This window comes from Trachypithecus francoisi, unplaced genomic scaffold (genome assembly GCF_009764315.1).
Source record: "Trachypithecus francoisi isolate TF-2019V2 unplaced genomic scaffold, Tfra_2.0 Lachesis_group9, whole genome shotgun sequence".
NCBI lineage: Eukaryota > Metazoa > Chordata > Mammalia > Primates > Cercopithecidae > Trachypithecus > Trachypithecus francoisi.
Genome location: NW_022681474.1, coordinates 54,534,464 through 54,559,578, shown reverse-complemented (window position 1 = coordinate 54,559,578; position 25,115 = coordinate 54,534,464). Strand labels below are relative to the sequence as shown.

General features: G+C 48.5%; 1 protein-coding gene across 1 annotated transcript in view; it reads left to right on the top strand.

Annotated features, from left to right (window-relative positions):
- The window catches only part of DRGX (dorsal root ganglia homeobox), a 54,510-nt gene extending 32,102 nt beyond the window's left edge, over positions 1-22,408 (top strand). The window contains exon 7 of the mRNA XM_033208686.1: positions 20,194-22,408. Within this exon, the coding sequence (XP_033064577.1) occupies positions 20,194-20,459 (266 nt within the window). The 3' untranslated portion in view covers positions 20,460-22,408. The remainder of the gene's footprint in view (positions 1-20,193) is intronic.
- Positions 22,409-25,115: the final 2,707 nt, after the last annotated feature.

Sequence of the window (25,115 nt, the reverse complement as noted above, 5' to 3'; positions counted from 1 at the left end):
AAACCTATTCCTTCAGTGATCAGGCTACACAGCTGTGTTGGCCAGGAGCAGAGCTGGGTCCCAGCGTGGGTCTGGGGGAGTGTTAGGGGGCTCGTTTGTCACAGGGGGTCTGGGAGGTGGGGGCACAGGGGTAGGCTATAGGCTTTTTTTCTGATAATAGGAAGTAGGAGACACACCCTTAGGGTGTCCCCTGCATGTTCTGCTAAGGCCTGAGGTCTCCCTGCTCTCGAGGAGGGTCCCTCTCCAGCAGGTGGGACACACACACGCACACACACACACACACACACACACACACACAGTGTGGCAATCTGTGTTGCAAAGGCAGTTTCTGGAGACAGAAGGAGAATATGATGGAGTCTCCCTAGACAGTGTCCAGGAAGAAGGAAGGAAGGGATTCTGGGTGTAGGGAACAGCATATGCAAAGCATTCCAGGGGCAAGGAGGGTGCCCATGGGAGAGTGCCCAGAGATCGGGTGAGGGTGCCCAGCGGGGGCCAGAGCTTGATGGCCCTGGATGCCAGGATCCTGAGTCTGGACTTCCCACTGCAGGAGGTGGAGCCCTTTTAGCCTGGGACTGCTTCTGAGTGGTCCAGGCAGCTGGGTGCATCCCCTGGCTCAGTTGGCTGATGTGGACAAGACTTAGCTCAGTACCTTCTCCTGGTACTTCCTTCAGCTCCAGGGTCCAGGTGCTCGGGGGGCCACGTATAACCCACCCCCACTCCCCAACCCCATAGAGCAAACTTGGGACATGTTTACAAGACACAGTGGGCTGCTCGGGGGCTAGAGGGGTGCAGGCAACCAATTAGAAGGGGAATCCAGAAGATTACCAGTGGGATGCGGGCATCATCCAAGGGGCTGGGGCTTGGCAAAGGAGCAGTCAATCCTGTGTCCACGCAGCACTGTCTGCTTCGGCAAGGGCCAGGTCAGGAAAGTCATCTTCTCTTTTACAAATGAGGGTTGCTCGCCCTACTCTGGCCTCATGAATAGGAAGTGATTCCCACGGCGTCTCTGATAGGCTGAGCTGAGTCCCCGTTGGACGCCAGCAGTGGCTGAATGGGGCTTGAGGACTAGACTGCAGCCAGGACGGTGGGAAGGCTGAGGGCAGTGTGTGAGAGGGAGACAGAGCTGGGCTTGTGGCTCCCACACCCTGAGGGTGCTCCCAGCTCAGCACCAACCTACGACAGAGGCTGATGCAGACAGGAGGGGGTGGTGCTGAACTGGACCAACTGGCCTGAGTGAACGTGGCCACAAACATCTGTCCACTCTCCTCCCCTCCCCTCCACCCCTTCCCTAAGCCCTTCTGGCTGGGCTGTGACCTGCCCCCATCTTCCCCGGAGCCTGCCCCATGCCTGCCTTGCTGGAGATGGACTTTCCTGTGTTGCTGCCTTTCTTGCTAGACCTTGGGGACTACAGGGCCCTGTGGAGGTGGCAGGAATCACAGTGTGCTCATCAAACTTGGACGTGTCTTTGTGCACTGTAGGGGCCCTTCAGGGGCAGACAGCACACCCCTGTGAGATCCCCTTCATGTCTAATCAGGGGCGTGGCGGGCCCTTGAGGTCGGCGATATACCGTGTTTCCAGAGCCAGGCAGGTGGGCGCAAAGTGAGCATGTGCAGGTGTTGTCTTTTTTTTCCCAGTTACAAAGGGAGCTCTTGCTCCCTTTTCTTGAAACAGGAGGCCCTCTGGGTCTGTTTGTCATTTTCCCACTCTGAGAGAGGCCTGGGTAAAATGCACATGTCGCTACCACCAGAAGCAGCTATGCGAGGAGCCTTGCTGGGGGCACCCTCAGATTAGGGTTGGGCAGAGGCAGGATGGGGGGCCTTTACCCACTCAAGGGGCAGCTGTTGCTCTGCCAGCTGATTGTGGCTGTATGGGAATGTGGATTCTGTGTTGCCAGAATTGCTGCATTTTCCAGAGAAGCTGGAGATTTGTATTTACATTCGAAGTATTCCTGTCTTAGTTGGTTCAGGCTGCTATAACGCACTGCCCTATGCTGGGTGGCTTAGACACAGAAGAAGTTTATGTCTCACAGTGCTGGAGGCTGGAAGTCTGCGATCAGGACGCCAGCAGGGTTGGGTTCTGGTGAGGGCCCTCTTTTCAGGCTGCAGGCTTCTGACTGCTCCTTGTGGAAAGAGAGCAAGGTCCTCTAGGACGCTTCTTAAGAGGGCATGAGGCCGGGCGCGGTGGCTCAAGCCTGTAATCCCAGCACTTTGGGAGGCCGAGATGGGCGGATCACGAGGTCAGGAGATGGAGACCATCCTGGCTAACATGGTGAAACCCCGTCTCTACTAAAAATACAAAAAAAACTAGCCGGGCGAGGTGGCGGGCGCCTGTAGTCCCAGCTACTTGGGAGGCTGAGGCAGGAGAATGGCGTGAACCCGGGAGGCGGAGCTTTCAGTGAGCCGAGATTGCGCCACTGCACTCCAGCCTGGGCGACAGAGCGAGACTCCGCCTCAAAAAAAAAAAATAAAAAATAAAAAAAGAGGGCATGAGTCCCATTCACGAAGGCTCCGCCCTCACAGCCGAAGTCCTCCCAAAGGCCCTGCTTCTGAACACCATCACAAGATTTCAACCTACGAATTTTGAGGGGGACACAAGCATTCAGTCCATAACAATTTCCATCTTTTAAATGTTGCCTCCAAGTCTTTGGGCCAAATTGGCAGGTCCTTGGTTCGACCTGCCATGGCCCTGCCATTTTGTGACACCCCCTGGGCTGTGAGGGGATGTCCCATTTCTGCTTTATGAGTTCTCTCTGCATACCTGCCTCCTGTCCCCAGCAAAGCTCTGCTCCCTGGGCTCATCCTGACACCTTTCCCTTCCATGGCCCACTCCTGCCTGGTCTCTCTGAGCAGTGGCTTTTAAATCTCCGACAAGCTAAGTCGTGTTGGAAAGGGAGGCAAGTGACTGATTATGGAAACTTCTCCTGTGCTCTACCAGGCAACCTGCCATTCAATTCTCACAGTAGTGTGGTCAGCATTATAGCAAGAGGGGGTCTGTAGTTGTACAACCAGTGGGTGAAGCTGGGCTTGCTTATGTGGGTCATGGCAGCTTTGCATTCTAAAAGCGCCTGGCTCCATCGTGGGACACTTCTGGAAGTGAGGTCTTCTGAGCTGCCAGTCCCTGGGGCTGCCTTGGAGTCAGCAGGTCAGCACTGACTCACTCTTGGAAGTGTGTGGGGATCTCTGCTCCAGGACCCTGGATGGGGGTGGGAGGTGTGTGCCTGCAGCACGGTCAGCTTCTAACACCCCCGGGGTTCACTTATCCCCGGGGTCCCTCTCCAGTAGGTGGGACACACACGTACACACACACAGTGTGTTTCAAAGGTGGTTTCTGGAGACAGAAGGAGAATATGATAGAGTCTCCCTAGATAGTGTCCAGGAAGAAAGAGGGAAAGGATTCTGGGTGTAGGAAATGGCATAGGCAAAGCATTCCAGGGGCCAGTAGAAGAACCAGATCCCTCTGGAGAATGGCTGGTGTGTTGGGTGCCCATGGGAGGGTGCCCATGGGAGGGTGCCCAGAGATAGGGTGAGGGTGGAACACGTGGTATGTGGCTTGGGGCTGCACAGCTTTCTGGCTTTTGCAGCCCAGTCTTCTCCTTCTCTTAGGTTTCCCCAAGCTGCAGAAATTAAGCACACAGCCCAGTGTAAGCCTGGGCAAGGAATGACCCCAATTTTTTAGGTCCTAGCTCAGTTTGAGGAGCTCTGGGCTATGACATAACCTCCCTCATCTTCCTGCATCTCCAGAGGTGGCTGGGCACAGCTGTTGGCTGAACCAGTTCTCCTTTTCTCAGGCCTGAATCCTGCTCCCTAGGGGCTGCTAGTCAACTAGGGGACTAGCACAGCATGCATGCCCGTGCTAGAAGGCACCTGACTGAGCTCTTTTTATAAATGAGAAACCAAGGCTTCGGGAGGGGAAGTCGCTTGCTCACACATCACTGATTTGGGTGGGTCACCCCCTTGGGATGGAGGCTGCTGTCCTCGGGTTCCCGATGTGTCCCTCCCTCCCTGCCTGGCACTACCAGACACCACTTTTTCATTCATTCCTCTGGATGAGCACCGCTGGTTGGGGGACAATGAGAGGACTTGGACATCCCCCTTTGCTGCTTCCCAGCAAGTGATAACAGTCATAAGTCTACTGGGGGAGGGGCTGGACTTGCCCAGGACCACAGAGACCAGAACCAATGTGGGCTGAGCCCTCGGGCCCCTTCTAGCCCAGACATCCCAACCACTTCTCCAAGCAGCTTGCAATTCACCCAGAAGAAATGAATCAAAGTTGTTTTCAGCTCCCAGACCCAAATCAGTGCTAGTCTCTTTCCCCAGGCTTTGTGGTCTTACTGGTATCACACAGCCCTGGACCAAAGACAACAAATGTCTCTGGGTAGGCCACGGAGGTTTGGGCCCAGCCCTGGATACCCTCTGAGTGCTGCTCTCCTGTGACTGAGGATCCACGCAAAGGCTGTTCCGTGTTGCACCAGCCCCCAGCTAGAATGTGAGGTCGATGCAGGGCTCCGAATGCCCCAGGGCAAGACCTGTTCTCCCAGTGAGCAATTGGGGTACCGCTGAGAGCATTATGTGTGGTTACACATCAGAGGACTCTGAACTGGCGGTCCTGGTCTTTTGGTTCTGGGCATGGTTGCCATGGATGTGAAGTCCTTGTCTTGCACATATTGAGAGACCCTCCACATACTGAGAGAGCTGGCAATGCTAGCCCAGCAGGGTTGGTGCTGGGGCCTGTGGGGCAGCATGTGCACGAGAAAGATGTGGCTGCCAAGGTCAGCAGGGCTGCTTGGGCCAGAGGGAGCCGGGCAAGGGTTGGAGGTGGGATGTGGGAGATGGCAGCCCTGTTTGGGAAGGAATTCCTGGCTGCTCCAGTGAGGCTGGCCAGGTGGAGTGTCCACGGGTGCAGGTGTGGCAGACCAGCCTGCAGTGTTACCAGGAGGGTGCCTGGATGGCCATCGGGCTGACCCCATCAGGCAGTGAGGCAACTGGTTGCCTCGAGTCAGGAAGCTGCCCACCAGAGACAGAGCTAGGCAATCAGAAACCAGACTCTTGCGGGTATTTTCACCTTTAATTCTGAAGCAGCTGACTAGCACAGTGGCTTCCAGCAAGGGCCTGCTGGTGTGAACCGTAGTTCTCCCATTCTGTAGCCATGCACATCTTGAGTAAATCACCGAAACACTCTGTACTTCTGCCCGCTCATCTGCAGAATGGGGATCTTGATCACGATAGCACTGAATTCGTAAGACTGAATGAGGAGAACACGAGCTAGAGCATTTGAAGCCTTCAGGACAGTGTGTAGCATGTGGGAGGCAACACTATCACTAACCATCATTGAACACCAGCTACTATTGCTGACCAGTCCTCCATTCCCATGCCCAGCTGCAGTCCCTAGACCCCATTCACTTTTAAAGGACTCAGTAAAGTATCTTCTTCTCTAAAACTTCTCCCATTTCTGAAACTTTATTGCTACTGAAATTTACCCTTTCCTTGTAACCCTTGTTGCTCCAATTTTTGACCCTGTTGAGATGTCCTTTGTAGGATTTCGTGGTTGGTGCTCCCTGGGGCTTCATGCAGTGATGTGCTTTGTCCTCTGGGATGGCCAGGCAGGCTTGCTGGGCTCACTGTGGGCATGTTTTATTTTATGGAAACTCTCAAATAAGAAGAGAGCAGGACGCTACTCCTGTGCAGAGAAGATTAACATGACAATAATGGGTGTCTAGAAAAAAATCTGTCCCAATACGAAGAATTTTCTTAGGCTGTCTTAATGGCCAGGATTGCATTCACAATTCATTAATGCAGAGGAGGTTATTAATGGCCAGGGAGGCGCTTGGGTTTGTTCCGGGGAAGTGCTGGCCACAGGCCGGGTGGGAGCAGCTGGGGCTGGAGAGTCACAGTGGAGGAGGTGCTCTCCCCAGTGCACTTAGCTGGTCTGCCTCTAACCTGTGATTCACAGAGCTGGGTGTGAGGTGGGACATAATTACAGCTGCCAGGGGAAAGCTTTCATAACTCACTGTATGCTCACGCTGCAGGAGTCACAGCAACCCCCTGCACCCAGCAGGGCAGCCTGCTGAGTGGCAGCATCATAGCTGAACTTCCCAGGTGGGAGGGGTCAGCCTTCTGGGCAAGGTGGACATGATGGGGACCCTTGTCCCCAGTGTGGTTCCCTAGAGTCAGAGCCCGAGGCCAGAGAACAGCAGCAGGACAATGGAGTAAGATCTGACTCCTTCTTGCCTTCCTCCTCATCCCCTCTGGAGAGGTGAGATGGTTCCAGCCAGTTGCAGGTAAGGCCCAGGCTGGGAGGAGTCTGGGGACAGACAGGCTGGAGTCTGGCCCCATCTTCCCCACAGAGACCATGGACGCTGTGAGGACTGAAGGAGCTGCTGTAGGTCATGTGCCCCGCGTTGTGCAGGCATGCAATGGCACTCACTAGACACGAGCAATTGAGCGGCAGTCCTGGTCCTGCACAGAGTACGTGAGGATGAGGGGAAGGATGTGCAGGGGAAGGGAGTGCTAGCAGAGGTCTGGCCATGGCCTTCCTAAGGATATGGCCCCTGCATTAGTCAAGAATGTTTTGCTTTGCTTTGGTCTTTGCCCTTGGGCTTCCAGGCTGAAATGTCCAGCTTCTGAGGGCTGTATTGGCCGTAGCATTTGTCCACAAAGGCTGACGTAAGAGTCAGAAGTGACCTCTTCCTCCTCTGAGGCCCCCTGAAACCATCTTTCCCCTTTTCTTCTTTAATGATGTTTTCCTTTTTTAAGAAATTGTGATGTTTTAAAAATTTTTTAAATTTTTTTATAATGGTTGTATTGTAAAATAGGATATTCATTAGAAAAATGCATGAAGCATGCACCTAGGACTTCATTAATGGTTTCAAGCATCCAGATTACCTTGCTTGCACTCCACACTCCCAACTCCATGTGCCTTGTTTTACTCACGTCACTTTTCCTCTTAGCAAAAGACACCACTCTGCTGACTTTAATGATGATATAACTTTACCACTGAAGTAGGCACTGAAACACTGTACCGGTTAGTATCCCTTATCCACAGTGCTTGGACCAGAAATGTTTGTGATTTTGTATTTTTTTTTTTTTGGATTTCAGAATATTTGCATTTTACTTAGTGGTTGAGCATCCCAAGTCTAAAAATCCTAAATCTGAAACACTCCAATGAGCATTTTATTTGGGTGTCGTGTTGGCATGCAAAAGCTTTAGATTTACAGCATTTCAAATTTTGGACTCGGGGAGCTCAATCTATAGTCTTGACTTTTTTGAACTTCACATATACGTACATGTACTTATATATATTAAATATATAGCACACAAAAATATATACACACATATACATGGAGTCCTACAGTATGTATCTTTTTGTGTCTGAGTTCTTTGGCTGAGCATTATGTTTACAAGATTTGTTGCAATTAGGTTTAGTCATAGATTCTTTATGATATTGTATGTACACAAGCATGTCTATAAAGATTGTTTGTCTATTCTTTTCCAAGCTTATACTTTTCAATTTCTTTTTCTTGTGGGACTGTGCTGGCTAGAACCTCTAGTACAGTATTGAACAGAAGTGGTGAAAACAGGCATCTGGCCTTATTCTTTTTTTTTAAAGCTTTATTGAGATATAATTCACATTCTATATGATTCATCCATTAAAGTGTACAATTCAATAACTTTTAGAATATTCACCATTTGAGTGTTCACCATCGCTACAATCAATTTTAGAACATTTTCACCACTCTGTATCCATTATCAGTCACTGGCACTTTCTCCATTTTGCACAGCCCAGGGCAACCCTGACCCTGCCCTCTGTCTCTGTAGACTGTGGACATCTCATGTGAATGGAATCATGTCATGCGTGGTGTGTGTGACCTGCTGTTGCTTTATTGATCTCATGAGGAAGCTCTTAGGGTTTGACAGTTGTGTTTGCTGCCTGCTTTTTTTTTTTTTAAAGATACTCTTTATCAATTAAATGTATTTTCTTCTTGTCCTAGTTTTCTAAGAATTTTTTCTTGATTATCATTTTTAAAAATTGCTAATATTAATGAATATTGAATTTCATCACTTCTTCTGTAGCTGTTGAGCTGATTGTATGATTTTTTTCTTTCTCAATATATTAGTAGGATGAATTATATATTTGTTTTTTTTTTTTTTGAGACGGAGTCTCACTCTGTTGCCCAGGCTGGAGTGCAGTGGCCGAATCTCGGCTCACTGCAAGCTCCGCCTCCCGGGTTTATGCCATTCTCCTGCCTCAGCCTCCCGAGTAGCTGGGACTACAGGCGCCTGCCACCTCGCCCGGCTAGTTTTTTTGCATTTTTTTTTTTTTAGTAGAGACGGGGTTTCACCATGTTAGCCAGGATGGTCTCGATCTCCTGACCTCGTGATCCGCCCATCTCGGCCTCCCAAAGTGCTGGGATTACAGGCTTGAGCCACCGCGCCCGGCGGATGAATTATATTGATTCTTTTTTGTAAATGTTAAAACAACTGCACATTCCTGGAATAGACCCAAATTAGATGTGACATGCTATTCTTTTTACATATTACTGAATTTGGTTTGCTAATGTTTTCTTTAGGGTGTTTGCAGCTATGATCATGAGGAGATGGACTTTTTTTTTTTTTTCTTATAATCTCCATTCCAGGTTTTGGTATGGTTTTACTTAACTGTGGTTGCCCCAAAAGTTAGTATTATAAAATAGCAACTGTTTTGTTATCTCTTATCATTCTGAGGACTGGCTGGGCTCAACTGGTCAGTTCTTCGGCTGCTTTTCCTTAGGATCTTTTGTGAGGTTGCAGTCAGATGGCAGCTAGGCCTGATATATACAAGATGGCATTACTTAGGTGTCTGGTGCTTTTACAGAGATGCTGGGAGGCTGAACCTCTCCCTCTTTCTCCACATGGTCTCTCCTATGGTTAGCTTGGGGTGGGGTTGAGTGGTGGTTGGGTACCAAGAGTATAAAGCAGAAGATGCCAGGCCTTCTTAAGGGTCACACCCAGAATGGGTATAGTGTCACTGCTGCTGCATCCTATTAAAGCCAATCACTGGGCCAGCCCAGACTCAGGCAGAGGGGACTGCATGTGGGCGTGAGTCCTGGGAGGTGTGGTCCATTGAGACTGACTGCAGACACTAACTGCCACAAGTATCAAGGTTATGCTGGCCCCTGCCATGAGTTGGGGTGTTTGTTTTTGACCACCCGTACTTCCAGTTGTGACTATTTACACTTTAAGGGCACTGGTCACATCCAACGCACCTCTGGATCCTTCCACCTACCTCTGCCCCAGCACAGAGTCTGGTGCAGAGTAAAATGTAATGCAGTCTGGGAAAAGAAGGAAAGAATCTTGTGCTGCTCTGGGCCTGAGAGAAGGTCCTCTCTTAGGAGATTCCAAAGATATTGGCACCTGGCTCTGCACTGCTGGCCACCTGCTGGACTCCAGAGACGAGGCTTTCCTGTTCTTCATTCAGCACCCACTGAGTAGGTACACTTTGCCAGACTCTGAACCACAGGTTGAGCACTTAGCAATGAATTAGACCAATGAATTAGACTATCCCTACCCAAAGGGTCTGGCGGTTTGAGGAGGTAGGCTTGGAGAAACAGACAGGTCCACCAAGAATCCCAGTTCAGGTGACAGTCATGTACTCTCATAGAAGCAAACAAGGGCATACAAGGTATGGGGAAGCTCAGAGGCGGGAGGAACTTTCTTCACAGGAAGAAGTCTTTCCAGAGAAGATGCTTAAGCTGTGAGTGGGTGAGAGACCGCAGGCAGAGAGAAACATGAACACAGGGAAGGAACCTGGCAGTGCTGCCTCTTTCTTGACACTGGGTCACCTTGGGGTGGATGCTAGGCTCCTCACCTGTGAAACAAAGACTGTAATGGCCATACCTAATGGTGCCCATGTATCTGGCACATCCAAATCCACCTAAGTGCTTGTAATTGTTGTTAGAGTCAGGATGTTGAGGCCAAAAAGTCACTTGGAATCTGATTAGGGCTTGGGTTTGGATCGCCAGGGCAGAGGTTTCTGCTTCCTGCAAGCATTTACTCTCCCATGGGAGGGTCTCCCAGTACCCAGTGCATGGTGACTGGGCTTCGTGGTGTGTGGGCAGCACATGGGGCTCCAGGAAAACAACACAGTCTCCCAGGGCCCCTGGCTCGTTTCTGAGGATACAGGCATTTGGGGAGCAGAGGACTCAAGGGACAGAAGTGGTCATTCCTCATGGGGAAAATGACTAGGTCAACTCTGGCCCCCTCCATGCCTAGCTGATGTCAGGAAGACAGATGGAGAATCCTGGCACTTAAGATTTGTAAGGAATCTCTTTGACAAGCATGTTACCACTGCTTCTGCAGACTATAGTGGGGGAACCTGAGGCCTGGAGAAGAGATAGAACTGTCCAAGGTCACATAGCATGAATGTCAGAGGCACAACAATTCAGGGACCTGGGTGTGCCACCTTCCAGCCCCCTACACCCTGTATTGATTCTGCTCCTTTGACAGGCACCTTCTGTCATCTTCTGACTTGAAAACCTGCAACTCACTTTCCAGAAGCCATTTCCTATGGGTGCTGATGGGTTTGCCCTTCCTGCTAATCAATGGGGCCCTGGAGTGCACAGAGCTGAGCAGAAGGCTCTGGCTGGTGCCAGGGGCAGCAGGAGAAGCAGCCTGCCCATGCCGAGCTCTGGCTGCCACTGAAAGGAGGGAGGGTTGTGTGAATTGGCATCTGACTGCCAGGAACATGTGTCCCTGTGGCTGTTCTGGCTGTGCTGAGGGTCCTTAGATCTGGGGGCCACTGTCATTATTTGTTTGACCCTGCGGAGACATCCAAGCAGAAATAGAACATGTGCACTGGCCCTGAGACTGTGTCAGAACACAAAGCTCTGGTTGGAATGGTCAGTTGAGTTGGCCCCCATCAATGAATGTTTGCTGAGTGCATAAGTAATTGTCGAGACAAAGGCCTTACATGTAATAGGTGAAATTAAGGGACAGGTGGGATTTAGAGCTGATTCCACCAAAACCCCTTCCAAATTAGCCCAGGGATTTTGACATTAATCAGATTGGGTAACTGTTAAGAATACAGTTTTTCTTTCCACGGGGTATTGAGGAAGCTTAGAACTCGGGAGATGGCAACTTTGAAGAACTAAAATATGCCAACTCGGTCAAGAAAGATAGATTCTCTCTCCTTTTCTCCCTTCACTAAATATTCACGGAATGTTTACTTTGTACCAAAATGGGACAGTTTTGTTCTGCAATCAGGGCTGTGAGATTGGATGGGGGAGGCACACACATCAAGCTTGGGAGGTGAGGTGTGTACGAAAACAAACACGGCTCATGGTGAAAAGACAAGAAATAAGCCATAAAACAAGAGGAGGAGAAAGTACTTCAGGAGTCCCATTAGGAGAAGACAGTGTGTCCAGGTGTGAATTTGGCCTTGTTTTTTGTTTGATTATTGGTGACTGCACTTAAACACAGCAGCTAAAAATACACTTAAATATTGTAGACATCTACCAATATTCCCACTTAAACTCTCCATGTGAGCTATAAGGAAATGGTGTGATGACTCACAGAATGTTTATCAGTTCATCTATTTTACTCTAAAGTGAAAAGAAGTGAACTATGCTGTTTACACTAGATGTCTCATAAATCCATGCATTCATTTTCTGTTCAACTCTTGTTACCCTAACCTGAATGTTCAACAGGAAAACGGGGTGTTAGAGCTCTCCTTGTCACCAGCATTGGAGTCCACATACCTTTATGATGAAAATGTGCTATTGGCAGAGACGAGACAGAGCTAACTTAATTTTTCCTGTCAGTCTTGGTAGTAGATCAATTAAACTGCCAAGGAGATCAAATATTTCAGACTGTATTTATTACATTAAGTATTTATATTCAGACCAAACCTTTAAAGCATGATGTCATATAGGAATGGAGGCCGATTAGATCAATTCAGCAGAATTTGCTGTAACTTAATGGAAATCAAATTGTGTGTTTTAATTTAGTGTCCAGGAGGTAGTAGCATGTTCTCAGACTGCATTTAAGGACCAGAGGGCTCTTGCATAGACTTTTGTGATGGCACAAGTCTGCCAGGGGGAGGGAGGGAGTCATGGCCTTTTAGGGGTTTCATGGGGTGGGGGCGGGCAGGAAGGGACTCACTGACTTTGGTCCACACAAATGAGAGGGGAGATGAATAGAAGGTTGCTGGTGAATCTCGTGGCGCACCCTCAGCCCTGTGTTTGCTGTCAATACCCTGAGTGCAGACGGATGCCATTAGTCATCTTGGAGTCTTCACTGGGTGGTGAAGACATGGTCTTTATCCCTTAGCAACCTATGGGGGACTCTGTGCTGAAGGAGAACATCTGTCGCCATCTCTGAATGAGAGAAGACAGGAAATCACAAATCCCAAGGAGATTACTCCTTCTATGAGAGTAATACCTGGTCAGTTTAGAAAGAGCAAAACTTACAATAAAACACAAATAAAAAAAAATCATAGCCTCAACACCCAGAACCAGATACTGTGAATATTTTGGTATTGGAAAATTTTAAGATGTCACTTATGAATATATATATATCTAATAAACATATATTTAATAACTTACAAATTAAAAAGTTTAAATTAAGAATTGAAATTTATACATTTTTCTATTTCTAAGTAAATTTATATTTACATACATATACCTATGATGCTAGATTGATGTGGTCTATGGCTATACATATATATATGTACACTATGTGCATATATGTGTGTTAGTATATGTGAATATGGATCATCTTAGTCAGTTTGGGCTGCTATAACTAAATATCATAAACCCGGGGGCTTATAAACAATGGAAATTTATTTCTCACAGTTCTGGAGGCTGGGAAGTCTAAGATCAAGGTGCTGGCAGACTCAGTGTCTTGTGAGGGCACTGGATTCATAGATGGTGTCTTGTTGCTGTGTCCTTGTATAGTGGAAGAGGAAGAGACAGGGCGACCCTCTGGGGTCTCTTATGTAAGGACATTAGTCCCTGAGAGATCTATACTCATGACTTAATCATCTTCCAAAAGCCCCACCTCCCAAACCTTGGGGTTTAGGATTTCAACATATGAATTTTGGGGTGGGGGGACATCAACATTCAGTCTATCACATGTGTATGTATTATACACATGCATATGTATTCCAAAATGTATGCATGTTGACTTATTGATGACTTATTGTTTATTTACTGCTCCTTTACCAATTCTTTAAATGTCTTATTTCATTAGTATCTTTTTCATGGTACTAAATATCCTCCTTTAATATAATTTGTCATAGTTGTAGTGTGTTCTATATGGGTATAACTTATTCAGCTAGTTCCCTATTATTGGACCATTGGTAGATTCATGTTTTTTGTTGTTGTTATATGCACACAAGTATGACTTCCTTAGTAGCTAATTCAATTTTTAGCCCATTAATACTAGCTTAAACTTTTTTATTTAAATTTTTATCTTTAAAAAATATTATTTGCTTATCTTCTCTTTATTGTTCCAATTTTAATGTATGTGCTGCTGAAGTGAGCACATGATAGCTTTTTGACAAATTAAAAAAAACAAAAACAAAAAGTACTCTTCTATTCCCTTCTAGAGCCCCATGTATAGAAATCAAGTAATTAAGATGGGGGTTTTGAAAGTTTGTTTGGCTCACTCTTCAAAATTCTCTTGGCAGTATAAATTACTTTTTGGCCAGATGGGAAGATTTCACTGAGGAACAAGTACAGCTGTGAAAAGGTGTACAGCTTGTGCCAAAGGCAGGGTAGGCACGCAGTGCCGGTGAGCGCAGTCACTGCATATACCCTATGTGCACATATGTAGTGTTACGTGTGTGTGCATGAGGATGGTTGCAGGTCTCGTGTCCATCGTGGCGTCCTCTGGGGGATACTTGGGACAACTTGGGTTCTTCAGCTGGTCATGGAATTGAACCAGAAATTGGAATAAGCTGTGGATTATGACTTAGAATTGTCCTTTCATTTGTATGGGGTTGAGGAAATAATTGTTTGAGGATTAAGTACCAGTTGCTTTATAGGATTTATCACCAAAGTAGGTGTGTTAAGGCGCAGAAGCTGAAGCTTGAGTGGATGAAGGCGGGTCCTGTGTCTGGTTAACAGTGGGGTCAGGGGTCAGACTTCTTCCGACCACCTTCTTCCGACCACCTTCTTCTGACCACCTTCTTCTGACCACCTTCTTTTCATCACCTTCTTCTGCCCTACACAGATGCACTGGGCTTTCTGGCCCCAGAGACGTCCTATTGCCACTTGTTTATAGGGTTTCCATAATGATGACTTGGTTTTAGGGTAGACTTTTTCTAAGTGTGTTTGTCACTTTATGATGTAATAAAGAGGCAGAGTCTAGCTCCTCTTATGACCAACGCAGTGGCCCCATGACTAATAGTCACAGGCTTGGTGCAGTTTTCAAAGCCCTGTCAAACATCATACCTTGAGACCCACAGTGGCCACTGTGATGGCTTTGGGCCATCCCAGGATTCTGCTCTGCTTGCCTCTGTGCAAATGGCTCTAGTTTATTGTGCATTTGGAGGGTTTTTGGCTGTTTTATAACATTTTGTCTCTTTTCTTAGTATTAACCATCAATGGGTCTGCCACTAGTAGCCACGTTTCTTTCTAGTTTGTGGCAGTCTTGGAAATCATACAACTTATGTTAGAAATAGAAATGCACTTTGCACATAGGAGAATCTTTAAGCATTTGGTGAAGGTCCTAGTAGCTGGGACTACAGCAGTGTGCTACCACACCCGGCTTTTTTTTTTTTTTTTAGATGGAGTCTCATTCTGTTGTCCAGGCTGGAGTACAGTGGCATGATCTCAGTTCACTGCAACCTCCACCTCCTGGGTTCAAGCAATTCCCCTGCCTTAGCCTCCAGAGCACCTGGGATTACAGGCGCACACCATCATGCCTGGCTAATTTTTGTATTTTTAGTGGAGATGGGGTTTCATCATGTTGGCCAGGCTGGTCTTGAACTTCTGAACTCAGGTGATCCACCTGCCTTGGCCTTCCAAAGTGCTGGGATTACAGGCATCTGCCACCACACCTGGCTAATTTTTTTGTATATTTTGTAGAGACAGGGTTTTGCTATGTTGCCCAGGCTGGTCTCAAACTCCTGGGCTCAAGCAATCCACCTGCCTCAGCCTCCCAAAGTGCTGGGATTACAGGTGCGAGCCACTGTGCCCGGGCTCTACTTGAGCACATGTTTCATGGCCAAAGTGCATGAACTTTGGGTCTGGATTTTTACTCAGTAACTATTTACTAATGAATCACCCTGGGAACTAAATATCCTCCTTTAATATAATTTGTCATAGTCGCAGTGTGTTCTATATGGAGGATGAAGCTCCATCATGTTATTTCAAGTTCTCAAAAGTGTTCAGGGTCCATGAAGTTGTTTGTGCAGGCAGCATATTGGTACTGTCAGATCACTGAGAAATCAAAATCATTTTTTTCCTTTGCAAAAAATGGCTATAGAATTCAAGGGAGATGCTGGTTGTTGGACAATTTAAGTTAACATGTATATGTGCCCAGATCACTGTATTTCCTATCCCCTCAACAGCTTTTCTCTTTAGGGTGATGACAGAAGTGTCTGTTGATGGGAGACATAAGGCAGGGTGTGACCATCACACAAGATAGAAGGACTTTACCTTCCCTTTTTCTGCAGGTTCTGCCTCTGTTAAGGCAACCCACAACCCTGTGGGATGGCCGTGAAGTTACTGTGAAGTCGTATTGACCACACATGATTGATCACTGAGCCATGTCTCCTTTGTGCAGATGGATCCTTGGATGCAGATTATAGACTTTATACTTTTCCTTGTTAACCATCTCACCAGATTTGTCCCCTGTTTGCTTTTAATCTTGTTTCTTACACAGTGGCCTCTTTCAATCTTGTCCATACCTCTGTCTTGAATCCACACATCTTCCCAGTTCTCATTCAGGTATGGGCAGGTTCAGGGGAAGCCCCTTTGGCAGCCTCTGAGGACTTCCCTTCAGATGGCCAGGGCTCATTTGCCACATTCCTGGGTGTGGCTGTTACTGTGTTTTTGTGTCCACCTGGGCTTCCGCCCCCTTTGACGGACGCTTTAGCTGCAGTTCAGGCTTGGGGTGCAGATGAAGAAAGGGTGCAGATGAGGAAAGGGAGTGATGGCACGTGTCGGGCTGTGTGCCCAAGGCTCTTTTTTTTTTTTTTTCTTTGAGAAGGAGTCTCACTCTTTCACCCAGACTGGAGTGCAGTGGCACGATCTTGGCTCACCGCAACCTCCACCTCCTGGGTTCAAGCAATTCTCCTGTCTCAGCCTCCGGAGTAGCTGGGACTACAAGTGCATGCCACCACATCCGGCTAATTTTTGTATTAGTAGAGACGGGGTTTCACCATATTGGTCAGGCTGGTCTCGAACTCATGACCACAGGTGATCCACTCTCCTAGGCCTCCCAAAGTGCTGGTTTTACAGGTGTGAGCCACTGTGCTGGGCCCCAAGACTCTTGTTGGTCAGTGCGCACCCATCGGAGTCAGCTGCCTGCTGAGGAATTCCACTCCCCCCTGCCCCTGCCACCAATGGTCAGGAACTGGAGGGATGTGTGAAAACTCTGCAAAGCTTCCTTAGGCAAAGGCCCAGTGAGTGCAGTCGGTTGAGAGTGCCAGCCCCATGGACATGGGACTGGGTGTGGCTGGGTGAGTGTTTGGCAGCTGGAGGGGCTTTGGAGATTCTTGCTCACTGAAGGAGTAAAAACAGACCTGGCTACCCTGTGCACACTTCACCTTCCTGGATCACTTTGCCCTCAACTCACCTCTGGCCAGTATACTTAAAAAAACAAAAACAAACAAACAAAAACTATCTTATTTTCTTTTTGATTATGGTAAAATACGCATAACATAAAATTTACCACCTTAACCATTTTTAAGTGTGTGACTCAGTTGTATTAAGCACATTCCTGTTGATGTGCAGCCAATCTCCTGAACTCTTCATCTTGCAAACTTCCCACTTCCCCCATCTTCCCACTTCCCCTCCCCCGCCCCAGGTCTATGTCATTCTACTTCTGTCTCTGGGAATTGGAGTACTCTGGGGACCTCACAGAAGAGGACTCCTGCAGGATTTTTTCTTTTAGTGACTGGCTTATTTCACTTAGCATAATTTCTTCAAGGTTGACCCCTGTTGGAGCCAGTGTCAAAATTCCCTTCCTTTTGAGTCATATTCCATGGTATGTACAGTCCTTAACGGTTTTTAACTACAGGGTCCTTGGCTTCACTTGGTCCTCAGTTTCCCATCAATCCAGTGCTGTGTGTGTATGTGCGTAGGGGGTGAGCTAGGCACACATAGACTCTTTACCCTGCTGCAGCTTTGGTTCTGTGAGTTAATTTATTCCTCTTAACTTCTAAGTTTGGGTTTTGAGGGCCAGCAGTATAGTTACGGGTGGCTTTCTTGTGGTCCGCTGCAGGTGTGACCTAGCGGCTGTAAGCTATGGCTCCAGGGGAAGGAGGCTCTGTCACTTCTACGTCTGGTACATGGCTAGATTTCCCACTGAGTTACAGAACATTGAACTCACCATTGATGCTTACATTGAAGCAAGGCCTTGGCTGGGTTAATACCAGCCTGAGATGGACTGAGCCCATCTTTCTCATCTGGCCTGACCCAGGACCGGCTACCCAGGGCTAAGCCTGAGGATGGTGGCCCCTTCCAGGTCCTTGAGAGCCTATAGCCCTAACCATTCTCTGCTCTCAGATGTGCCTGCTGGGTCTGTCTTCGATCTTCCTTCTTTTTAACATTCATTTAAAATTAACATTATGTTTCTAAACTTAAATTCATTTTCACTGTAGAAAAACAAAAAAAATTCTAAATAGACATAGAGAGGAAAATACAAATCTACAGCATACCCGCTCCAAGGGGGACCACCATTCTTAATAACTTGGTGTCTTCACACCTTAGGTGCTCCTCACCAATGAGTGCCCTTGGGCAGGGAGACTTGGAGGAAGACAAGGGCCCCTGGGGGTGGGTTCTAACCATCAGGAAGGCCTGAGACTCATAGAAGGCATTGTTCCCAGCAAAAGCTGTCATTCCCTCTAACAGTCTCTCAGTGACTGGTGTCAGGGTGTGGCTATGCCTGTGTAAGAGCCCCTAGGGGAAGTGGAGCAGCCAGGCCCCAGGGTTTGACTAAATACATGACAGGCTGGAGGCCAATGGGCCTGCAGGGCAGTGGGGCTGGTCCTAGAGCTCCCTTGCACACTCTGCATGTGTGCTGCCTCACACTCATTTTGGTATCTGCTGCCTACTGGATCAGCCCCTCAGTCAAACTTGAGGGAGGAGGTGAAGCTGCATTTAAACCTCCCATTATGATACAGGAGAGGGAAAGGTCACCAGGAAGTTCTGGTCCCTTCTGTACAATAAACTGCAAATTTGGAGACTCAGTTTCCTTACCGGGAGAGGGGGATGAGCCACGCCTACAGTATGGGTGACCATAATGTGATAAGAGGAGCAGTGGGTGGTAAAGGTGAGCTTCCCTTTGTCTCTCAGCGGCTTGGCAAGGAAGAGGAGGATTCGTGAATGTGCTTGAGGGGAGCAGAAGGTACCCTGGCTTTGGCATTAGGAAGGCTGTCTTGGGAAGGGAGGGTGGGGACGTCCCAGCTGCTGGAAAAGCTGGTGCAGCTGCAGCTGCAGCTGCCCCTGAGGTGGATCTCTAAAAGTGGATACTGGGCCTGAGTGGCCTTCCAGGCTCCAGTGAGCATAGGCATTTGTCTCACGATTACTGCCCCTTGGTGGTTCGAGGAAGGACTCCAGAGCATGCTTAGAAAGGCAGGACAGCAGCTCAAGGCTCACTCGCAGCCTGTGGACATGTCCAGGACTGCAAGGGAGGTGGGACACAAGGGTGCTGACCTTGGTGCTGACCTTGCTGCAGCCCTCAGCCTTGGCTGGGACCACTTCAGAAATTCCATCTTCTCCATGTTTTCCATTATCACCAGCCAAGAGGCAACACATGGGTGAGAACGATTGACCTGGGCCTGAACCCACACTAAGCACTTTCCAAACTGGTTCCCTCTGAGGTTCTCAAACCTCAGTTCACGACACCCCCTGGACCATAAGCAATATATAACAGTTAACAGTTCTGTTAATTCAATGGTTAGGTCCAAGCAGCTCACTAAGTATGTCCTGACAACTTAGTAGCTATTTGGAAAATAATACTTATAAAATGAAAGAAAAATAATGTTTTTCTTTTCTTTTTCTTTTTATTATTATTGTTTTTAGAGACAGGGACTTGCTCTGTTGCCCAGGCTGGAGTGCACTGATGCAATCATGGCTCACTGCACCCTTGAACTCCTGGGCTCAAGTGATCTTCCTGCCTCAGCTTCCCGAGTAGCTAGGACTATCGGCACATACGACTGTGCTTGGTTAATTTATTTTTTATTTTTATTTTGTAGCGATAGAGTCTCACTACGTTGCCCATGCTGGTCTTGAACTCTTGGGCTCAAGCTATCCTCCTACCTCAGACTCCCAAACTGTTGGGATTATAGGTGTGAGCCACTGCACCTGACTGCTTTCATTTTTAAATAGCCACTATTCCTTTCTAAGGGGCTTATGTGCCTTATAAGCTTTGTACAGCTTCTCTAATCTTGGAATTCTTTTAGACTCTGCCACCCACATTTTATATTCCAATGTGGAATTTTGTGTGGTACTTGCAAAATCCAGCTTCACAAAGAGATAACATTCTTGACAGGAATGCAGCAGGATCTCGTGGTTAAGCCGGGAACTGCCTGCAGCCAGCAGCTTGCCTGGCACCTGACACGTGTGGCTGGGTTTCCCTCCATTTAAGGTATCCCCCAGTACCCCAGTGAGTTCTTAGGGGTGGTTGACACAGTTTGGGAATGTGGAATGACTTAATGGGATCCTCCTTATAATCCTGCAATGTAGGTATTACCCCATTTTACAGAAGTCGAGACTGAGGCTCAGAGAAGCCAAGATATTGGCCTAAGGCCACACAGCTCCTTGGCAAGGGAGCCAGGACTGACCGGGTGTCCCTGATGCTCTGACAAACCTTTGAAGGATTAACTAGGTCCCTTTGAGGTTCTGAGCACTTGTCCTTCTCCCTTTAGTATCTGGCGCCAGAGGGAATCAATCTTTCTGTCCTTCAGAACTCAGACCGTTCCCTGTCACCCAGCCCTGAGAGGCAGAAAGTGGACAGTGATGGGAGCCTGTTGTTTTTCCTTTTCCAGGGGGCCCACTGTGCTCTTGCTGTGTCCCAGACCCCATGGGACTCTCTTTCCTTCCCACCTATGGCTGCCAGAGTAACCGCACGGCCAGCGTGGCCGCCCTGCGCATGAAAGCCCGTGAGCACTCAGAAGCCGTCCTGCAGTCAGCCAACCTCCTGCCTTCCACCAGCAGCAGCCCCGGCCCTGTCGCCAAGCCGGCGCCCCCAGATGGCAGCCAGGACAAGATCTCTCCCACCAAGGAACAGAGCGAGGCAGAGAAGAGTGTATGAGGGTCTACAGTGCCCTGTCTGGCGTGCCCTCCCCCCGCCCCTGCTTCTCCCAGCCTCAGACCCTACAGAAAACTCTCCAAATAGCAAGGAGAAGCCTGCGGCCCCAGGGCCTCTGCATGGACCCAGGACGGGCAAGTGAGACCCACAGCTCCCTTGGCACCTGGAGGGTCCCTCTGGAGTCCCACCAGCGTGGCTGTATTGTGGTGGCTTCTTTGGCAACAGATCCCGATGGCACTTGGTGGCAGCAGAGCCCTCTCTGTGAGGAGCCTCCCTGGGATTTCCATCCAGGCCCAGAGTCTCGGAGGGAGGTAGATTCCTCATCCATTACCCTTCCTATTTCCCCCCTGGGCTGCCTTTGAATGTCTTGTCAACCCCAGGAACTGTGGCATGGGCTGAAGTTTCATGATAAGAAAAGGGCCTGTCCCCCTTACATTGTTTAATAACTGGGGAACCGGTGGAATCCCAAGCGGCTCTCGCTCCCCTGGGCCAAGACAAGCAGTAGTGCCCTTTCTCTTGTTGGAGAATATTGGTTGTGGGCTTGGTTAGAAAGTGAGAAGATGTAGGGTAGGGAGGGGCCAACACGACACAGCCTGTCCCAGAGGTCCACGGTGGCTCTGACCCAGGAGATTTCACTGGCACATCTGGCCAGGGGTACTGGGCTAATCACCCAGACCATCTGCTCCATGAACTGGGGTCTGCCGTCTTGACACTTTGGGTGTGGAACCAGTGTGGCCCCGGTACCTGAAGCACTCACCTGCAAGCCCTTCCTCTCTCCCAAATAGACCTGTGGGTTAATGGGAAGTGAAGCAACTGAAAAGCAGCTCTCTGGTCCAGGGGGCCTAACGGCCCTTGGAGAGGGAAGAAGCCCTTCAGGAACGCCTCTGAAATAATTGCGCATATGGATGAACTACCTTTCCCCAGGTGCCTGGCATGTAGAGGGGGCTCTTCAGTGCTGGTGTTTTTTTACTGAGGGAAAACAAGTAGGAAAGGAGACAGGAACGGCGTATGTGCAGAAATGGAGCATGGGGAAGACAGCTTTCTCATGGTGTGGAGAGCATTCATTCCAAAGGGCCAAATTTCACAGAGATTTCTGTTTTGGTCTAGTGTGGCTGTTTTCTCTGGTGTGGATGGTGACCTGGAGGAGATCCAAGGGGAACGTGCAATAGCATAAGCTCTGCCGCTTTCTGGCAGGGACGCCCGGCACCCGAAAGGTTGCAGTCTTTGGTGGCTTTTGCTGATGGTGTTTCCATGCGGATAGTTATTGCCTTCATGATGGTTATTTTGGTTTCAGTTATTATCATCGAAAGATTCTACTTTCACATTTCCTGTTCCCTTTTTACCTTCCCCCACTCCATGACCCCCAAATAATACTCCTGAGTGTATCATGCCTCTTCTATGATCACCATGAAGCATTTGATAAAACACACTGTCTCCTTTAAAGAAAAAAAAATCAAATCCTTCTTCCTGCTGTATTTTGCTTGTTGAGTATAAAGATGAAACGATTTGCCAAAAAGCGGCAAAGTTGCTTCCGTTTCCCTGTAATTACGAATGTTTGGTTGAAGGATGTGAGCTCAAGCCCTTATGTACACTAACTCTTCAATCTAATTGTTTGATTAAACTCGTATTTCCTCCAGAAAGGTACATAAATAAGTGAACTGTTGAGCAAATTAAGAATACTTAACAGCATTGCATCTGAAAAGTAGTTATGCTGATTAAATTTTGTGTCCTTGAGGACTTTCAGGAAATTACTTTTGATCGTCAATAACACAATTAAGTAAACTACACACACATTAGCATGAATAATTGATAAGAAATTATGTATTACCACGAAGCACTGATTTAATAATTCATGATGCGACACTCTAGTGACTGTGCAAAACTGGATCATATCGAAAACTCTGCCTGATGTTACTGAAAGAAAGGAAAAAAAAAAAAGAGCACCAAACCTCTGCAGATATATCGAGTACTTAGTTTTGTTGTACAAAGGCAAAAAGTAACGATGCATGATGTAGTTTCTGTTTGTTTAAATACCCAAATAAATTTAGAGGAGTTAAAAGAAAGACCGAAAAAGCTCAGGTCCTCTCTTTGTTCCTCCCAGCCCTGAGGCTACAGGGCTGGGTGGAGTCTGCGCTCTTCAATCTTCCACTTTGGCCAATGTGCAAATGGAAACCTGGAAACTTCCAGGAGGAGGGCGTTGAGGCCTTGGCTCAGGAACCTTTTAGTGGATGCTGGGACAAGATAGGGTCCTCTGTGCAGATCAGAGTGCTCCCCAAGTCATTGACAAGCACTGTCTTGCAGGGTCGTTCTTCCTGGAGCCCCCCGTAGGTTGCCCTGTCTGCAGGAGTTCATCACGTGACTGTAAAAGGCAGCTGGGCTTCAGTGTGGGAAGGAGGCTGGGGCCCCAGGGATTGATTGATTAATTAATTATTATTATTCATTTATTAGTTGAGGCACAATGAAGTCCATTCCTTAATGCACTCTAGGTTAGGGTAGAAACCACTGAAGTTGTGACTGTGACTGGGGCAGCAGCCTGGCCTTGTTGGGGATGACAGCCTGCCCAGAGGAGGAGCAACTGTGGCATGGCAGGGAGTCAGGGCAGGCATCCCTGGCATAGGACTTGGAGGACTTGGGGGCTCCTCCTCCATTTCTCGGTGGGTGCCCAGTGTCTGATCTCTCAGTTGGGTAGAAAGAACTTCCTTTGACTCTGCCACTGTCTCATTTCCTGGAAACTTTACATAGGTTAGCATATTTAATTCCAATGATAAACCCACAGTGTAAGTCCTACTATTCCCATTTCACAGTTAAGGAAACCGAGGCACAGTTAGATCGGACAACTTCTGTGAAGCTACATAGTTGATAGCCTTTGATAGGAAGAGGGAAAGCTCGACTTCATTGGCTGTCACACAGAGAGTGGTTAATAAATGACTTGATGAGATCAGCTGTGCTCAGTCTTCAAGCCCAGGAGCACCATGGAGGCATATGAGGACCCGTTGGTCCCAGCAGGTTTCACAGATGGTGAGTCATGGTTTGCCTTTGCTCACTGTCTTTTGGGTTCTGTCCTGGGTGGGCCTATGGGAGGGGAGGATGAACCACCCCAGCACCCTGTCAGATGTCTCCCTCCCCTGGGTCCGGCCTGGCTGGGGCAGGGGCCAGCCTGCCCCCGTTTTATCTGCACCTGGCCTTCAGGTGTGTGCCTGTCTAAGTGCAGGCCCAGCAACAATCCCTGAACTCAGTGGTGACCAGAGCTTCTGGGCCCCTCCAATGGATATAGCAAGACAGGACACCAAGAAGGTGTCTGAGACTCAACCAGTCCACTTAATGGAAACTCTCTTTCTTCCTAATTTTCTGGCTTCATCAGAAAAAGTGAAGCCTTTACAAATTCAGAGCTTGGTTGAAGTTGGTTAAGAGCATGCCTTGTTCAGAATCCTAGCCCTAAGGGCTGTGTGACTCTGGGTGAGTCACCTAACCTCTCTGTGCTTCAGTCATCTCCTACGTAATAATGGCACCAGCCTCCCGGGGCTCTTTGGAGATTAAATGAATGGATAGCTACATGGTGCCTGGCATGGATAACTGCAGTATAAAAGCCAGCTCTTGTTCCACCAAGCCTCACACATGTCAAAGGCTTGAAGACCTTTTTCAGGTGAAAACCTCACTTTCTCAAGAAGGAAACGATGGAATGGCTCTCAGCTGCGCCTGAGCCGACAGAGGGAGTTGAGGGAGTTGGGATTGCCACACCCTTCCCTGAGCAAATTGTGTGGGCTGTAGGAGGGATTGATTTTCAAGAGGATGCGTGTGCCCAGGCACTTGAGCTTGGAAGGGAATCTGCGGTGCCCAGAGGCAGGGGTGGGCATGAAGCCTGGGGTAGGGGGAATGTCTTAGAGAGAGCTCTTCTAGTGGCAAGTACTGGGAAGCACTGAAACCAGTTTATGTCAAAAAGTGCCTTTAGGAGGAGGATACCAAGTGATCTCATGGAACTCAGGATGGCTGAGACTCTAGTCCTGGGACCCCAGTGAGACAGGTACCAAGAAGTAGGGGGTTGTCAGGAACCTCCTTCATTTTCCCCTGCAGCGCGGCCTTCTCTGCTCTCTCACAGCCATCAGCCAGGCAGGGATCGCTGTGGCTTTCCAGCCTCAGCCACACCCCTTGGGGACTTGAGCCAGCAGACCCCTCTGGTCTCATCAGGAGTGGTCAATCATGGCCACTCTGGCCTGCCCTGCCCTGGGGAGTGGACATGGCTCTAAGTCTCTGGGCTGGGGATCTGGGCCGACACCCAGCATATACCCCCATCAGCCCCACGGGGATGGCACCAGAGGCAGAGAAGGGCACAGATGTGGAAAACACAGTCCCTGCTGAGGCAAGTTAAACCAAAGGATGATAGGTTTCCCTGAGACAGGGACTGTAAGGGCTTATATTTTTATTATTTTTAAATGATAATGCAGCTTCATTCTGGGCTCCACTCATGAACACTGTCAACCTACTTTACAGAATTCCACATTTGGCTATTTTTCTCATCAAGACTTGGCCAAATACCTTCTACAGCAGCTCCAACAAACTCTTGTAGGAACAAAGCATGTGCCCGCCGCACCCAGGAAGCTCAAAGGCCCTAGGGCTGTGGAACACCCAGCTGTCCCTTTGAGCCGTTCTCAGCTGCCCCCT